This window comes from Myxocyprinus asiaticus, chromosome 12 (assembly GCF_019703515.2).
Source record: "Myxocyprinus asiaticus isolate MX2 ecotype Aquarium Trade chromosome 12, UBuf_Myxa_2, whole genome shotgun sequence".
NCBI lineage: Eukaryota > Metazoa > Chordata > Actinopteri > Cypriniformes > Catostomidae > Myxocyprinus > Myxocyprinus asiaticus.
In genome coordinates, this window is record NC_059355.1 from 6037463 (window position 1) to 6052419 (window position 14957).

At 38.5% G+C, this 14957-nt stretch overlaps 1 protein-coding gene across 3 annotated transcripts in view; it reads left to right on the forward strand.

Annotated features, from left to right (window-relative positions):
- Positions 1–14957, forward strand: part of LOC127448924 (potassium voltage-gated channel subfamily H member 7-like) — a 117356-nt gene that overhangs the window by 78267 nt on the left and 24132 nt on the right. For all 3 annotated transcript variants that reach the window (XM_051711879.1, XM_051711881.1, XM_051711880.1), the window contains 4 exons: positions 1676–2075; positions 4920–5119; positions 6456–6699; positions 12472–12677. In XM_051711879.1, coding sequence (XP_051567839.1) covers positions 1676–2075; positions 4920–5119; positions 6456–6699; positions 12472–12677 — 1050 coding nt within the window. The remainder of the gene's footprint in view (positions 1–1675; positions 2076–4919; positions 5120–6455; positions 6700–12471; positions 12678–14957) is intronic.

Genomic DNA, 14957 nt, shown 5'->3' on the forward strand with positions numbered 1-14957 from the left:
TTAAAATTTTCCGTTCGGATGGTATTTTCTTGAAAGTCTAATCTCTTGTTTTCGCATTCAGGGCGGATTAGCATTTACACCTCAAATGCGATGTGGTCACATGCACCTCCGTATGTGTTTTTTGTGATCCGATCACAAAACGTTTTTGAACTTGTTTAGACCTGTATTTAACGCTGACCACTTTTGATCGGAAACATCTTAAAACACTGCAAAAATCCTTTTCTTAATTACTATTTTTGTCTTGTTTTCCAACAAAAATATCTGAAAAGTCTTAAAGCAAGATGAATTTACTTGACAAGCAAAATGGCATTAGATATTTTGTCTTGTTTTCTGATCAAATTTAGTGAACTGCCAATGGGGTAAGAAAAATCATTTGTTTTCTCTTTGAATTAAGTTTAATTTTTATTACCCCGTTGTCAAATAGTATCTTCTTGTTTTAAGCATAAAACTCACTAAATTTAGTTAGTATCTAATGCCATTTTGCTTGTCTAGTAAATTAATCTTGTTTTTTAAAAATGTGGCGATATTTTTGCATATTAATTATTTTATTTTTTTAATTATTATTATTATTTTTTTTATTATTATTTTTTTGCAGTGTACCATGTGTAAATGAGGTCACAAGGACTTCTCTGTTTTTACTTGGGCCATTAAGCAACCACCCAGAACACCCTAACAACATCCTAGAAACACCTTAGCTACTATCCAGAACACCCTATCAGCCGCATAGTAACGTGATTAAAATCACTCAGAACACCTTATTGCAATGCCTAACACAACACCCTAACATTGTGGCGGTAAGTTTTGCGTAGGCAAGCACAATTTATATTTTCCTCAGAAAATGTAAAAATCTAGTTTCAATTGAATTTGCTAAAACAATGAAAACTAATCATAGTATTTTAGCATATTTGCATTTAGCATATTTATATTTATATGTTATTGTATTTGTTGTAACTTGCAGTTATTTGTCATTTTGTGATTATTCAGAGCTCATCTTATACTTAATATGTTGTCTTTGGTTGTCGCCATTATTGTGATTTGTATGTAAAATAAAGAGGTTCACGTGAGGTACTGCGTAAATGTGCATATACAGAAATTCGCTACGATGTGTAAGTAACTTCAAAATAAAAATAATTTCAGTTTTCCCAAAACAAAAGCCATTGTATTGGTTTCTAGAATATTCACCCTGTAATGGGGTCCGCACGGGCATGTTGGAGCCCAGGGTGGCCGCCTATATCGCCTGTAGAACGGGCTGGTACTTGCACAGCAACTGGCCAGCCCAAATTACCCAGCGGCCCACTGGAAAAACTCCCGGTGCTCCCAACGACCAGTCCACCTCTGCAATTAGCAATGATATAGCAACCACCCAGAACATTGCAAAACAAACTCAGAACACCTGACAGCCATCCATCGTGCTTCATGTATCATAGCGGTGACTTATGCATAGACAAACACACATTTTCTCAAGAAAATCTAAAAATGTAGTAAGTAATATAAAATGTATAACTCTTGAATGGCAACAGCTGAGCCACATCTGAAAATATGGATAGAAATAATGCATGAGGGGGTGTTTTAGCTTTCTTGCAATTGTAGTGGAAATAATGACCTGGAATTTTATAAAACAACATTATTTACATCATGATTGTGTGTTCACTTTTCACTCTCTTGATTATTGTAGACCACAACTCTGATTGGCCTGCTGAAGACTGCCCGACTGCTGAGATTGGTCCGTGTGGCACGGAAGCTAGATCGTTACTCAGAGTATGGGGCAGCTGTCCTCATGCTCCTCATGTGTATTTTTGCTCTGATTGCTCATTGGCTGGCCTGCATATGGTATGCGATCGGTAACATGGAAAAGCCCTATCTTGAGCATACGATTGGCTGGTTGGATAATCTAGGCATGTCCATAGGAAAGCAGTACAACTACAGTGATCCCGCCTCTGGTCCGTCAATCAAGGACAAGTATGTGACAGCACTGTATTTCACATTCAGCAGTCTGACCAGTGTGGGCTTTGGGAACGTATCACCAAACACCAACTCCGAGAAGATCTTCTCCATCTGTGTCATGCTCATTGGCTGTGGGTATTACTGAGTCACACTTACTGTAAAAAGTTAACTTCTGCAATAAGAGTCACACATGTAGCAGACAGGGTCTACTTTGTATTAATTTAATATTAGCAGTTCCAGAGCAGGAGAGTTTTTTTTTTATTTTATTTTTTTATACATTACCAGTCAAAAGTTTGGACACAACTGAATTTATGTTTCTGATGAATTTCAAAATCTTTTGATCAACAGGCTTTAAATTGTGCTTATGGATAACTTATATATATATATATATATATATATATATATATATATATATATATATATATATATATATATTTAAGCAGTATCACACTCGCAATCATGCTGTACGGCCCTACATCAGCACTGCTGTGATTTGGCCGCAGGCCGAGTGCTGTCAGCAGTGCTGATTTAGGGCCATATAGCATGATTGCAAATGTGATATTGCTTATATACAACAGTTCAATGAACAAGTAAATTAAATTTTTTTTGGAAAAACTGAGTACGATCATAAAAACGCATTTGTGCTTGGAACTACTTTCTAATGCCACGGATCAGAATCTGCCATTGTTGGTTCAAAACAAATGATGTGTCCAAGCCTCTCAAATATATCACTTTAGAACTACTAGTATCATGGCTTGGGCTGTTTCTAACATGTTATTGGAGAAACAAGGTTGTGTGTGTGTGTGTGTGAGAGAGAGAGAGAGAGAGAGAGAGAGAGAGAGACATGGAGCGTGTGCAATCACCTGTTGATGATGCTATATTCTGTTAGTCAGCTTTCTGAAAATAATGTCATTTTGGTGAAATTCATCCTATTTTCTCAGTGGAAAAATAGCCGTCCAAGCGGGGGTATTCCTCCCTATTTCACGGTAGCTGGTGCGCAAGAGTCTTTCACTATAGAAACCGCAATCTCCTCCACCATTTTGAATAGTACATCCTCTCCAATTTGGAAACTCCGGCTAGAGGTAAGTGCCTTGAGTTTTGTAATTAATCAGTCTGTCGTGTCTCTCAGCTGTGATGAGCCTTAATGCTGAAGTTGTTAGTTTAAAGCCATTTAAAACAATTTCCTAGCTTTAGTAGTGTAGTAGTAATACGAGTGATCACAGAGTGCTGTTGAATGTAAACACTGACTGATGCTGACTCAATTCACATCACCAAATGGCTCATATTACACACAAAAATGGTCTTTTGCCTCCACCTGCTGGCTAAAATATGTAATGTCACAAAATTATTAAATGTAAGGAGACAGAAAGCTCTTAACACATTTGCACTGCTCTTACACTTTAGAACAGCACGAACACAAGCAGAGTAATACACACAGTGAAGCGTCCGAGTGCTGATGGTGTGAGACAATTAGTACTCATGGAACGTCTCTCATCCAGTCAGATTCAAGGACTGGAACTAAAATCCCAGTAGATCAGCAGTTACAGAAATACTCAAACTAGCCCATCTGGCACCAACAATCATGCCACAGTCCAAATCACTGAGATAAAAAATGTTCCCCATTCTGATGGTTGATGTGAACATTAACTGAAGCTCCTGACCCGTATCTACATGATTTTATGCACTGCATTGCTGCCACACGATTGGCTGATTAGATAATCGCATGGACATTGTTGGTGCCAGACTGGCTGGTTTGAGTATTTTAGCAATTGCTGATCTCCTGGGATTTTCACACACAAAAGCCTCTACTTTAGTCAGAATGGTGCCAAAAACAAAAAACATCCAGTGAGGGGCAGTTCTGTAGACGGAAATGCCTTGTTGATGAGAGAGGTCAACAGAGAATGGCCAGATTGGTTTGAACTAACAAAGTCTGCAGTAACTCAGATAACCGCTCTGTTCAATTTTGGTGAGAAGAATAGCATCTAAGAATGTTGTTCTGATGCGATTTGGTGCTGTTTTAGTGGCACGAGGGGGACCTACACAATATTAGGCAGGTGGTTTTAATGTTGTGGCTGATCTGTGTGTATATATATATATATATATGTTTGTATTTTTTTAATTTGTATACTTTCAGTTGTGTCATTCATAGTTTTGATTACTATCATTCTTAAATCTGAAAAAAAAGTGTTGATAAAGAATGAGAATTTGGTGTGTCCAAACTTTTGACTAGTAGTGTATAGTCCCAAATATTCAGCAGGTGGTGAGAAATCTGGGCATCTATTTTGATACCAATTTAAATTTTTTATATTATATCAGAAAGTTAGTTCAGTCTTGTTTTTATCAGTTAAGGAACATTTTCAAGGTGATACATGTTTTGAGTTGTAGGGATACAGAGAAGCTTATTCATGCTTTCATTTTGTCTCGTCTTGATTTTTGTAATGCCCTGTTTTCAATTCAAAATCAATGCACTTTAGCACGGCTACAATCAGTGCAAAATGCTGCAGCAAGATTTTTGACACTAACTAGGTCTTTTAATCATATTACTCCAGTTTTAGCTTCTTTGCACTGATTACCAATTCATTTTAGGGCTGATTTTAAGATTTTTTTTAATTAAACAATTAGATCTCTTGACATGAACTGTTGGCTGTTCCAAGATCCAGATGCAAAACAAAAGGTGATTTTGTATTGAAGGCCCCACGATTATGTAACAGCCTGCCCTGGGATATTAGATCTGCTGAATCTGTGTCTTTTTAAGTCTCGTTTAAAAACTAATTTGTATGGACTTGCTTTTATTACTTTATGAATTTCTTTTTTTACCTTGTGTTTTACTGGGTGTGTTTTGTGAAGCACTTTGTGCTAAATTGCTAAAAGGTGCTATAAAAATAAAGTTGTTATTATTATTATCATATTATATTTACCCTGTATTTTCTGGCTTTAAAATAGCTTGAATCCTGACCTTTGCCCTTGTATTATAGCTCTGATGTATGCTAGCATCTTTGGGAATGTGTCAGCTATAATCCAGCGGCTGTACTCCGGAACAGCTCGGTACCATCTGCAGATGCTTCGGGTCAAAGAATTCATCCGCTTCCACCAGATCCCCAACCCGCTCAGACAAAGACTTGAGGAATACTTCCAACATGCGTGGACCTACACCAATGGAATTGACATGAACATGGTACGAACCTGTGTGTGTAGTCAGGCTGTTTTCCCTTAAAGGGATAGTTCATCCTAAATGTAAATTCTATCATCATTTACTCACCCTCATGTTGTTTCAAACTTGACATTTTTCTTCCTTGGAAGAATGTTAGCTTTAATCACTATTTGCTTTCAATGTATAGAAAAAAGATGCTAGAAAGTGAATGGTGACAGAGGCTATCAGTCCCTAACACCACCTAACATCTTCTTGTTCTACAGAAGAAATAAACTTGTACGGGTTTGGAACAACATGACAGTGAGCAAACGATGACAGAATTTTCATTTTGGGGTGAACTATGATCTATGTTATTGAACACAGATTTATTGAACAAACAGTGTTCCTAACAGTTTTTAATGTGCCAGTCTGATACTGCGTTAATGTTGAACGAGTTAATGTTGTCTACGCACTGATCTGATAAGCATTGTCTCTTTCTTATATGCACTCAAATGGACTGACTTCAACACTCTGGTAAGAGCAGGAGGTACAGATAAATGTCTTGTCTGCTTTAATGTTTGGTTCGATATGATTTTTAACTGTGAATATAACCTTGAGGTGTGTTGGTAAAATAAAATGATTTATTTGGTATGCATAGTCTAAATGGTAAAGCCAATCAAAGTAATTAAAGATTGGGCCATCTGAAGATTGATGTTAGATCCTCTGTATTCAAAGACTATTCAGGAAACTAATGGCCATGGGCACTGCGGCTGGCATGACGCCAACCTCATTCCTGGCACAGGCATTTGCCAAATACTATTAACACATTTTCACTGTTATAATTTAGTTCCTTTTATTCAATTAAATGAAAGTTCACTTTAATGGATGTAGGTTGTACTGTCATTGTTTCCATTTTATTATTCCTCACGACAGACAGACAGACAGACAGATAGAAAGGTGTTTAAGTGTTGTGGTCTATTTGCCATGAAAGTTTTTGTTGTTCCTGAATTGACAACACAAATCTAATTTCATACAGGAAACATATTGTTTTTTACCCATTTTTTCTTTTAAATGAACCAAAAAGCCTGAAGAACATGAGAAATTGGCCACAACACAACTGGCAATTGCATTCTCCTCTTCTTGATGTGTCATATATCATTTTATATGAAGCAAAAGCAAATCAAAGGCAAACCTGATCTAAAGCCGCAGTAAAAACAAATGTTCCCAGAGACAGGGCTATATTAGCATTGTATAATCTGAGCTTGAACTCAAAGCTCTTATAAACCTGCAATCATTCTGCACTCCTCTTCTCCATGGGGAACTTTGTCTCTCCTTTTCTGTCTTTTTCTCTCTCTCTTCCCCCTCTCTGCAGGTACTGAAGGGTTTTCCAGAGTGCCTGCAGGCTGATATTTGTCTTCATCTGAACAATAGTTTGCTCCAGAGCTGTAAGGCGTTTCATGGAGCGACCAACGGATGTCTACGGGCACTGGCAATGCGTTTCAAGACCACCCACGCACCGCCGGGTGATACGCTGGTGCATTGCGGGGATGTTCTCACGGCCCTCTACTTCCTCGCCAGGGGATCCATTGAGATCCTCAGGGATGACACAGTGGTGGCCATACTGGGTGAGTGATGAGCAATCAAACACATTATCACTGTGAACTGGGTGTATAAGATAAGACTGGGTGTAAAATCTCATGGGTATTAGAATATTTATTTATCATGTATTTTCTATAACTTCAAAGGAATAGATCACCCAAAAATAAAAATTCTATCATAATTTACTCATCCTCATGTTGTTCCAAACCCATATGGCTTTCCTTCTTTTTTTGAGAACTTACATCGTTTAGCACTAAAAACAATGCAAGTTCTTGCATGAACGTGCTCATGAATGCTCAATGGACATCAAGATTTTTACTGTAAAAAGAATTACATTTCAGGTTATTTCTCAACAAACCTCAGTATGCCTTCAGAAGACTTAGAATATTATGCACAAATCACATGGATTACTTTTATTAAAATTTTGGGTGCTTTTTTAAGTTTTAAAGTGAGTGATTATCAACTGCCATTGTATTGAATTCAGCCACAGGACATTCATGCATGTTTTTTTCTTTTGTGTTCTGCATAAGAAAGAAAGTCATATGAGATTGGAACAACATTAGGATGAGTAAATTATGATATCATTTATGATATTTTTGGATTAACAATTTCTTTAACATAGTGTCACCATTGAATGGCACCATGCAAGGTTAAAAAGGAACTTTTTTTCATGCCTGCCAATAGTGTTTGAATTTTGGTCAGTGCAGTTCAACAAGATTGACCAGTCTCCAGTGCAACTGCAAGTATCACAAAAACGTGTCGGTAACACTACAATAAGGTTGTATTTGTTAACATTAGTTAACTACATTAGGTAAAGGGATAGCTCACCCCAAAATTTAAATTCTCTCATTATGTACTTACCCTTGTGCCATCCCAGATGTGTACGACTTTCTTTCTTCTGCAGAACACACATTTTTTTTAAAGAATATCTCAGCTCTGTAGGTCCATACAATGCAAGTGAATGGTGATCAGACCCTTGCAGCTCCAAAAATCACATAAAGGAAACATGGAAGTAATCCATAAGACTCCAGTGGTTAAATCCATGTCTTCAGGAGCAATATAATAGGTGTGGGTGAGAAACAGATAAAAATGTAATTCCTTTTTTTACTCTAAATCTCCACTTTCACTTTTACATCTGAAAGTCACATGTGGTGCCTGTTTAGTTTCACTTTCACATTTGAAAGTTAAAGTGGAGATTTAGAGTAAAAAATGACTTAAATATTGTTCTGCTTCTCACCCACACCTATTATATCGCTTCTGAAGATATGGATTAAACCACTGTAGTTGTATGATTTACGTTTTATGCTGCCTTTATGTGATTTTTGGAGCTACAAAGGAGATATTTTTCTAAAAATGTTTGTTTGTGTTCTGCTGAAGAAAGAAAGTCAAACACATCTGGGATGGCATGAGGGTGAGTAAATGATAAGGCAATTTTTGTTTTTGGGTGAACAATCCCTTTAACATGAACTAACAGTGAACAATACTTTTTCAGCACTTATTAATCTTGTTTAATGTTCATTTTAACATGTACTAATACATTTCTAAAATTAGATGTTGTATTAATTAACATTAGTTAATGCATTATTAGCTAACATGAACTAACCATGAACAATTGTGTTTTTATAAATTAACATTAACCAAGATGATTAAATGCTGTAAAAATATATTGTTCATTGTTAGTTCATGATACCTAATGCATTTACTAATGTTAACAAATAGAACCTTATTGTAAAGTGTTACCAGTGATTCCAAAAAAGACACATTGTGATTTGGTTCCTCATTTTTTGGTTTTAGTAGTTTACTGTGAGAATATTGCACACACAGTAACTATGTGTAACCAATTTGGAATTTTGGAGAAATAAATTAAATAAAAATTATAAAATAAACTTTTGATGACAAATTTTTTACTTTGGTTAAAGCTTTTAGAATATGTGCAAGTAAGTACATACATTTCCTTAAGAAGCAGGTTTGATTTGAATCGTTCTTTTACATCAGTGAGGGTCAGACTATTGTTTTTATAGTTTTATTTAAACCATTAGTTCCTTTTATTACATCATTTACTTTTCAAGCCAATTTGTACTTGCCTTTGGTCCTGCCAACTGTGCCAAGTTTTCATTTTTGATTTCTGTCATCATTTATTGATATAATTATAGGAACAATCCAAGAATCCTTCTGGAGTTATCTCGGGTTAGGAATCTTAATTAAGGGCACCTTTTGGGATTCAAACCTGCAAACATTTGGTTAATAGCCCAGATCTTTAATTTAACCACTTTGCTTCTCCACTACACAATAATTGTCCCCAGTCTTATCGAGTCCCTGGACTTATCTGTGAGTGCACAATAATCTAAAAAAGAAATTTCTTTCAAAATCTTTCATCAAATTGCAGCAACTTTTCCACCTCTGAAACAGTGTCTTTGCTTATGTAAGTGTGGCGAGCAGGGCGGGCCCAGACAGCACTCGGTTCCACCCTGCTTGCCACAGTAACCAAGGCCATATGGGTGGGGAAAAATATTAACCAATGATTCTGATGCATTTGACCATCAAATTAGGAAGTAAAGAGCCACAGAAGGACAGATCGACAAAGCTGGCACAAGGGAATATACATCCAATAATCTACTGTTTACAGTGTCAGTATCCATACAGCACTGCAGATTATTGGATTGCTGTGGAAAATGGGTTGTCTTACAATTTAGCACTTGCACACTCATCTAAATTTAATATAAACAGCTCAGAGGCTCACAGGTAATAAGAGATTTAATGAAAGAAGTGGTGTCCTTCATTCAAGGATATCTGTCCTGTGATGAGCTCATTATGTTTTTATAGATGGAGAGAGACTGAAATAGAGGAAAGGTGAGATAGAAAACAAATGTGAAAGTGAGAGAATTAGGGAGAGGGAGAGAGAGATAGAAAGGTCATAATTAAATAAGTAAACGTGGGAATGAGAGTAACAGCGGTGTGGTACATGTTTCCCTTGTTCATTCGATTTGCGAAATGTCAGTGTGATGGAGAGCCCCAAGTGACAGCACTAGTTTTATTATATATGGCCACATTTATAGAACTCACACCAATGGTTCCTACAGAATTCTGTTTTTGCAGTGAGGCAGTGTTTTAAAGATTTAAATTATAGTTTAATTTTTTCATATTTTTTATTCAAATTAAAGTGTCGCAAATGTTTATCTTTAACTACAGTATGCTACAATTTCAGAAACCTTAAATGCACAAAACAGTTTATTTCCACATAGTCAGACATGACTGAAAGTAATGTCTTGCGTAAGTGATTTTGATGTTAATATAGTAACAACACTGACAAATTCACTGAAGGTTTCGAAGGATTCACATCGGTAACCCTTGTGTTAGTGAATCTTTTCGAATGATTCAGTAAAAGAAGCAGTTCATAAGAGTCATTCGTTTGTCAATCGGACTACATTAGTCACGCACTAGTTGTATGTTTGTTGTCGAGAATAGAAATAATAGAAAGATGTGTTGCATTGTTACATGCAACATTTGATATCAACCCAGTGTTATGGCAGGTCGTAATAATACGAGATGGCAAAATCGTAGAAGTCGGCTCATACAAAATCATAAGATTTTAATAAAGGAAAAATGAACAAACCATCAAATGATGTTATTACAATGTTTCCTACATTTAACCCATCACCCACACCCCAAACCTAAACCAAACCATTATGTCTAACTCCTTACCCAAACTAAAACTAACCATGATTTTAACAAGAAAATAGCAGCATAGCAGAAAATAGCATTTTTAAGTGTTGGATAGGAGACAAGCTAAAATTTGATGCCTGTATTGTATCGATTTGAATATCTTTTTGTTAATTGGTTGGTCACTATGGTTATAAATATGGAAATAAAATTTATACCTTTTCGTATGAGGAAAGTCGTTCAATATCTTACGATTTCACCATCTCAAACTAATTATTAAGAGTTGTCACGTTGTTCAATTTGGACAGAAAACTCACAAATAACTCAAGTAAAATATAATTTCTTCTGCCATTCTGCTGCTATAGATTTAAAAATTGGTGCAGGGAACTCACACATATGCTTAGGGTCTATATCCACAGTGCAGAATAAGCTGAATATAAAAGGTCCATCTCTCTTCCAACGCAAGCTGTCTTTAACAGAATAAGGCCAGCGGAAGAAAAAGGCACACACACATTCACATACTCCCATGCAACTCAGCAGAAATTCTCTGCACAAAATTGCTGAGAGAAACTTTCTCCATTGCTTATGAGTGTTCTTAGGTTTTTGGAGAAAAACGAACCACCTCAGCAAGAATCTATTCTCTTATGAAAGTGTTGCAGATGGACACTTCATCATTGTACTCTAATTCGAACTCTGTTACTGTAACATCATACTGCTTTATCTATAGGCTTGCCTCAAATACTCTATGTACAATGTACAGTACCAGTGGCTTTAGTCGTGACCCTGAGCCGGATTTAGACCCTGTGGCAGGTGGCTGCTGCCAAGTTGGCTGTTGTTTCATTGTCAAGCCTGACCTTTGATATGTGTCACTGTAGAAATATGCTGTCAGGCCTTGACCTTTCTGTTGGCTTGTGTCCTCATAAAATTCTGAATACATGTGGACTGTAGAGGCTTAAATACTGTATATATACACACATATGTGTTTCCTGCACCACTATGCAGCGGTAGTGCTGCATCACTTCTGAATCTACTGCACCAAGACAAAAGAAATTATATTTAGCCGGAGTTGTGAGTCCGCAGTCTAAATTGAATGTGATGACAAAAAAATAATACAAAGACAGTAAAGACAACAAGTCTTTCTATTGCATTGTCTGCTTGCTGCACTCAAAAATAAACATATAGTGCAACAGTGTAATCAGATCCGAAAATGAATGACTCTCTTGACCAGGTCTCTGAATGAATCAGTCAAAAAGACGTTTTTGCTATTGGTTTGAAATTGTTCCTTGCTTAATCTATAAGAACAGTTACTGAATTAACAGCTGACTTGCATACTGTCTTGATGTTTATGAATCAAGACCACACCTTCCAAGTCCCAGAACAATAACAGACTACCAAAGACCAGCACCATAATTAGACCCCTTGAGATCCAGATTTAAACCAGATTGAGACCCAAACCCAGGTTTAAGAGGTCTCAAAACCAAGACCACATGATCAAGCTTACGTGTACAGAAGTTAATGTTACAAATTCACAGGAGTTTCATTGTAATATATGCTATTTAATAGAAGAAAAAAGAAAAGAAAAAAAACAACATTTAAATATTTTACATTGCAATTTTTGAAATTGTTTTGTTAAGAACCGATATTAAGGGTTGGAAATCAAGAACTTATTCTGAACCGGCTTTTCTGAACAGTGTTATTTTTATGACTTTCAATAGGACTAGTTATTGGATTGCAAGTATGTGTACACACACCTTTTGCAAGAATTGTATTAAATGTATCTCTTATTTGTTATACCTTATCTGTTAAAATCTGATATTTGGCAACCACTGCTAAGACCAGTAAATGTAATAAAAATTGCATTATTTATTTACAAATATTTCCTCCTGAAAAGTAAGAATTGTTAATGGAACCATTAAGGAATTCAAACTGGAATCATGAATTTCCCATCCATACCAGTCATACAAAAACATTATTCTGTAGGAAACACTGACATACATACACACTCACACACACAAACGCGCACTAATATCTTGCAAATAAATTTTCTTCCCTTCTAATTTTCTAATTTATCATGTTCTTCATTGTATTATCTTTTCCTCCCTCTCTTCTCCACTGATCTCTGTACGCCCACCTCCCAGGTAAGAATGATATTTTTGGAGAGATGATTCATCTGTATGCCAAGCCGGGGAAAGCCAACGCAGATGTTCGAGCACTAAGCTACTGCGACCTGCACACCATCCACAGAGAGGATCTTCTGGAGGTTCTCGACATGTATCCTGAGTTTTCTGACTACTTCCTGTCCAATCTGGAGCTCACGTTCAACCTGCGTGATGAGAACGCCAAGGTAGAGAGCCACGTTCTCGTACTTCACACATCTAAATCTTAAAGGGCATGATATACACAGTATCATGGAAAACAATCTTTTTCTCACTCTTTTGAAATGAAAGCGTTCCCTCTAGCTCTCTCTCTCTCTAGACCGCCCAGATACTTTTTGAAAACCTGCAAAAAAAAAAGTCATAAAAAAATCATCAAAATATTGAAGTCACAACCATGAGCACATTTGACACTAATTTAGTATTCAGTAACTTGATGTATAACAGTGTAAATTATGCTGGTAGTTTTTACAGCTGGAGACATTAGCTGATCAGAATGTAAATTCTTAAAGGTACAGTGGCAAAAATTCTGTTTAATTCTAAAAGTTAGAGTCAGAAATGGTGAATAGCTAAATTATGATTGTTTTTATCACAACAAACCTGTGAAAAGTGTAGTATATAGAATATGGCCTTCATTACATAAAGGGGAGACCGGGTCTAGTTGCCATACCTTTTACAGTGAGTATTTCTCAGTGTATGTTTATTTTTGAAAGTCAATATCTGCATAGTCTCATACTGTACCCTGAAGTATTTTCACCATTACTGCCCAAGATACAGTTCATTTACCCCAATAGTGGGGCATGTTGTCACATACAGTACAAAAATATCACAACATGATTTTGGCTAACAAATATTGTAATTGATAAATTGTGTAGCCGGTGGGTTGAAAATAATCACAAAGGACACAAAACAATTTCTGGGGGGTTTAATTTGACGGCTGTTAACAAAAAGGGGGAAAAACAGCGGTCGATGAGGCCTTATATATATATATACACTGGCGGCCAAAAGTTTGGAATAGTGTACAGATTTTGCTCTTATGGAAATCGTCATGGCTACTTGTGTAACCTCCATTCCCTGATGGAGGGAACGAGACGTTGTGTCGATGTAATGACACTAGGGGTCACTCTTGGGAGCCCGAGACACCTTTGGTCTTTGATAAAAGGCCAATGAAAATTGGCGAGTGGTATTTGCATGCCACTCCCCCAGACATACGGGTGTAAAAGGAGCTGGTATGCAACCACTCATTCAGGTTTTATGCTGAGGAGCCGATATAAGGTCCGGCCATTTCAGCGGGTAGTTCAGCATTGTGGCAGGAGGGACACAATGTCTCGTTCCCTCCATCAGGGAACGGAGGTTACACAAGTAACCATGACGTTCCCTATCTGTCACTCACTCGATGTTGTGTCGATGTAGTGACACTAGGGGTCCCTATACGAAACGCCACAACTGGCTGAACTGTGTTACGTGAACTGGTGGTGTGTGGTGGGCAGTCTACTGTGTGCCTCATAGCCAGCACACCAGGTCGACACGTAACCTCCCCCAACATAGTTATGAGTGTTGAACGGCCCTTTTTGGGGACAAGTCGACTACCCAAAAGATAGAGACAGGCTTAACCCAGTCGTGGCCTCTTTCCCTAAAAAAGAAGGGGGATGGAGTGGTCTTCTTACCAGCTCCACGTGAGTGGGTTCCCTCGTCCCTGGGTCGCCCATCTCAGGGGCGCTTCGAGGACTTCCGTGGGTTATTCAGCGCCGGCTGTGAGACAGGTGGCGTCGGCTTCCTGCAGTGGGCTCCATGCCAGGGCCGGACTGAAGGGTCGGGCTGCGGCGAGCCAGTGCAGTCACCGCAGTGGGACACCCTTGGCGACGAGCAGACGGGGTGCGGGATCTTGAGCCTCGCCAGGGCAGGATGTGCCGGATTGCCTCCGTCTGCTGCTTCACCGTCGAGAACTGCTGGGCAAAGTCCTCGACGGTTTCGCCGAATAGGCCCGCCTGGGAAATGGGGGCAGCAAGGAACCGCGTCCTGTCGGCCTCGCCCATCTCGACTAGGTTGAGCCAAAGGTGGTGCTCCTGGACCACTAGTGTGGCCATCGTCCACCCGAGAGACCGCGCCATGACCTTCATCGCCCAGAGAGCGAGGCCGGTCACCGAGCGCAGTTCCTGCATCAAATCTGGGGCGGGACTACCCTCGTGCAGTTCTTTCAGCACCTTGGCTTGGTGGAACTGCAGGAGAGCCATGGCGTGCAGGGCAGGGGCGGCTTGTCCAGCAGCACTGTAGGCCTTAGCCGTCAGGGACGACGTGAGCCTACAGGGCTTGGATGGGAGCTTAGGGCGTCCACGCCAGGTGGCGGCGCTCTGCGGGCATAGGTGTACCGCGAGCACCTTATCCACCGGGGGAATCGCCGTATAGCCCTTGGGCGCCCCACCATCGAGGGTGGTGAGAGCGGGGGAACTGCGGAGTCGGGGCCGGGCAGT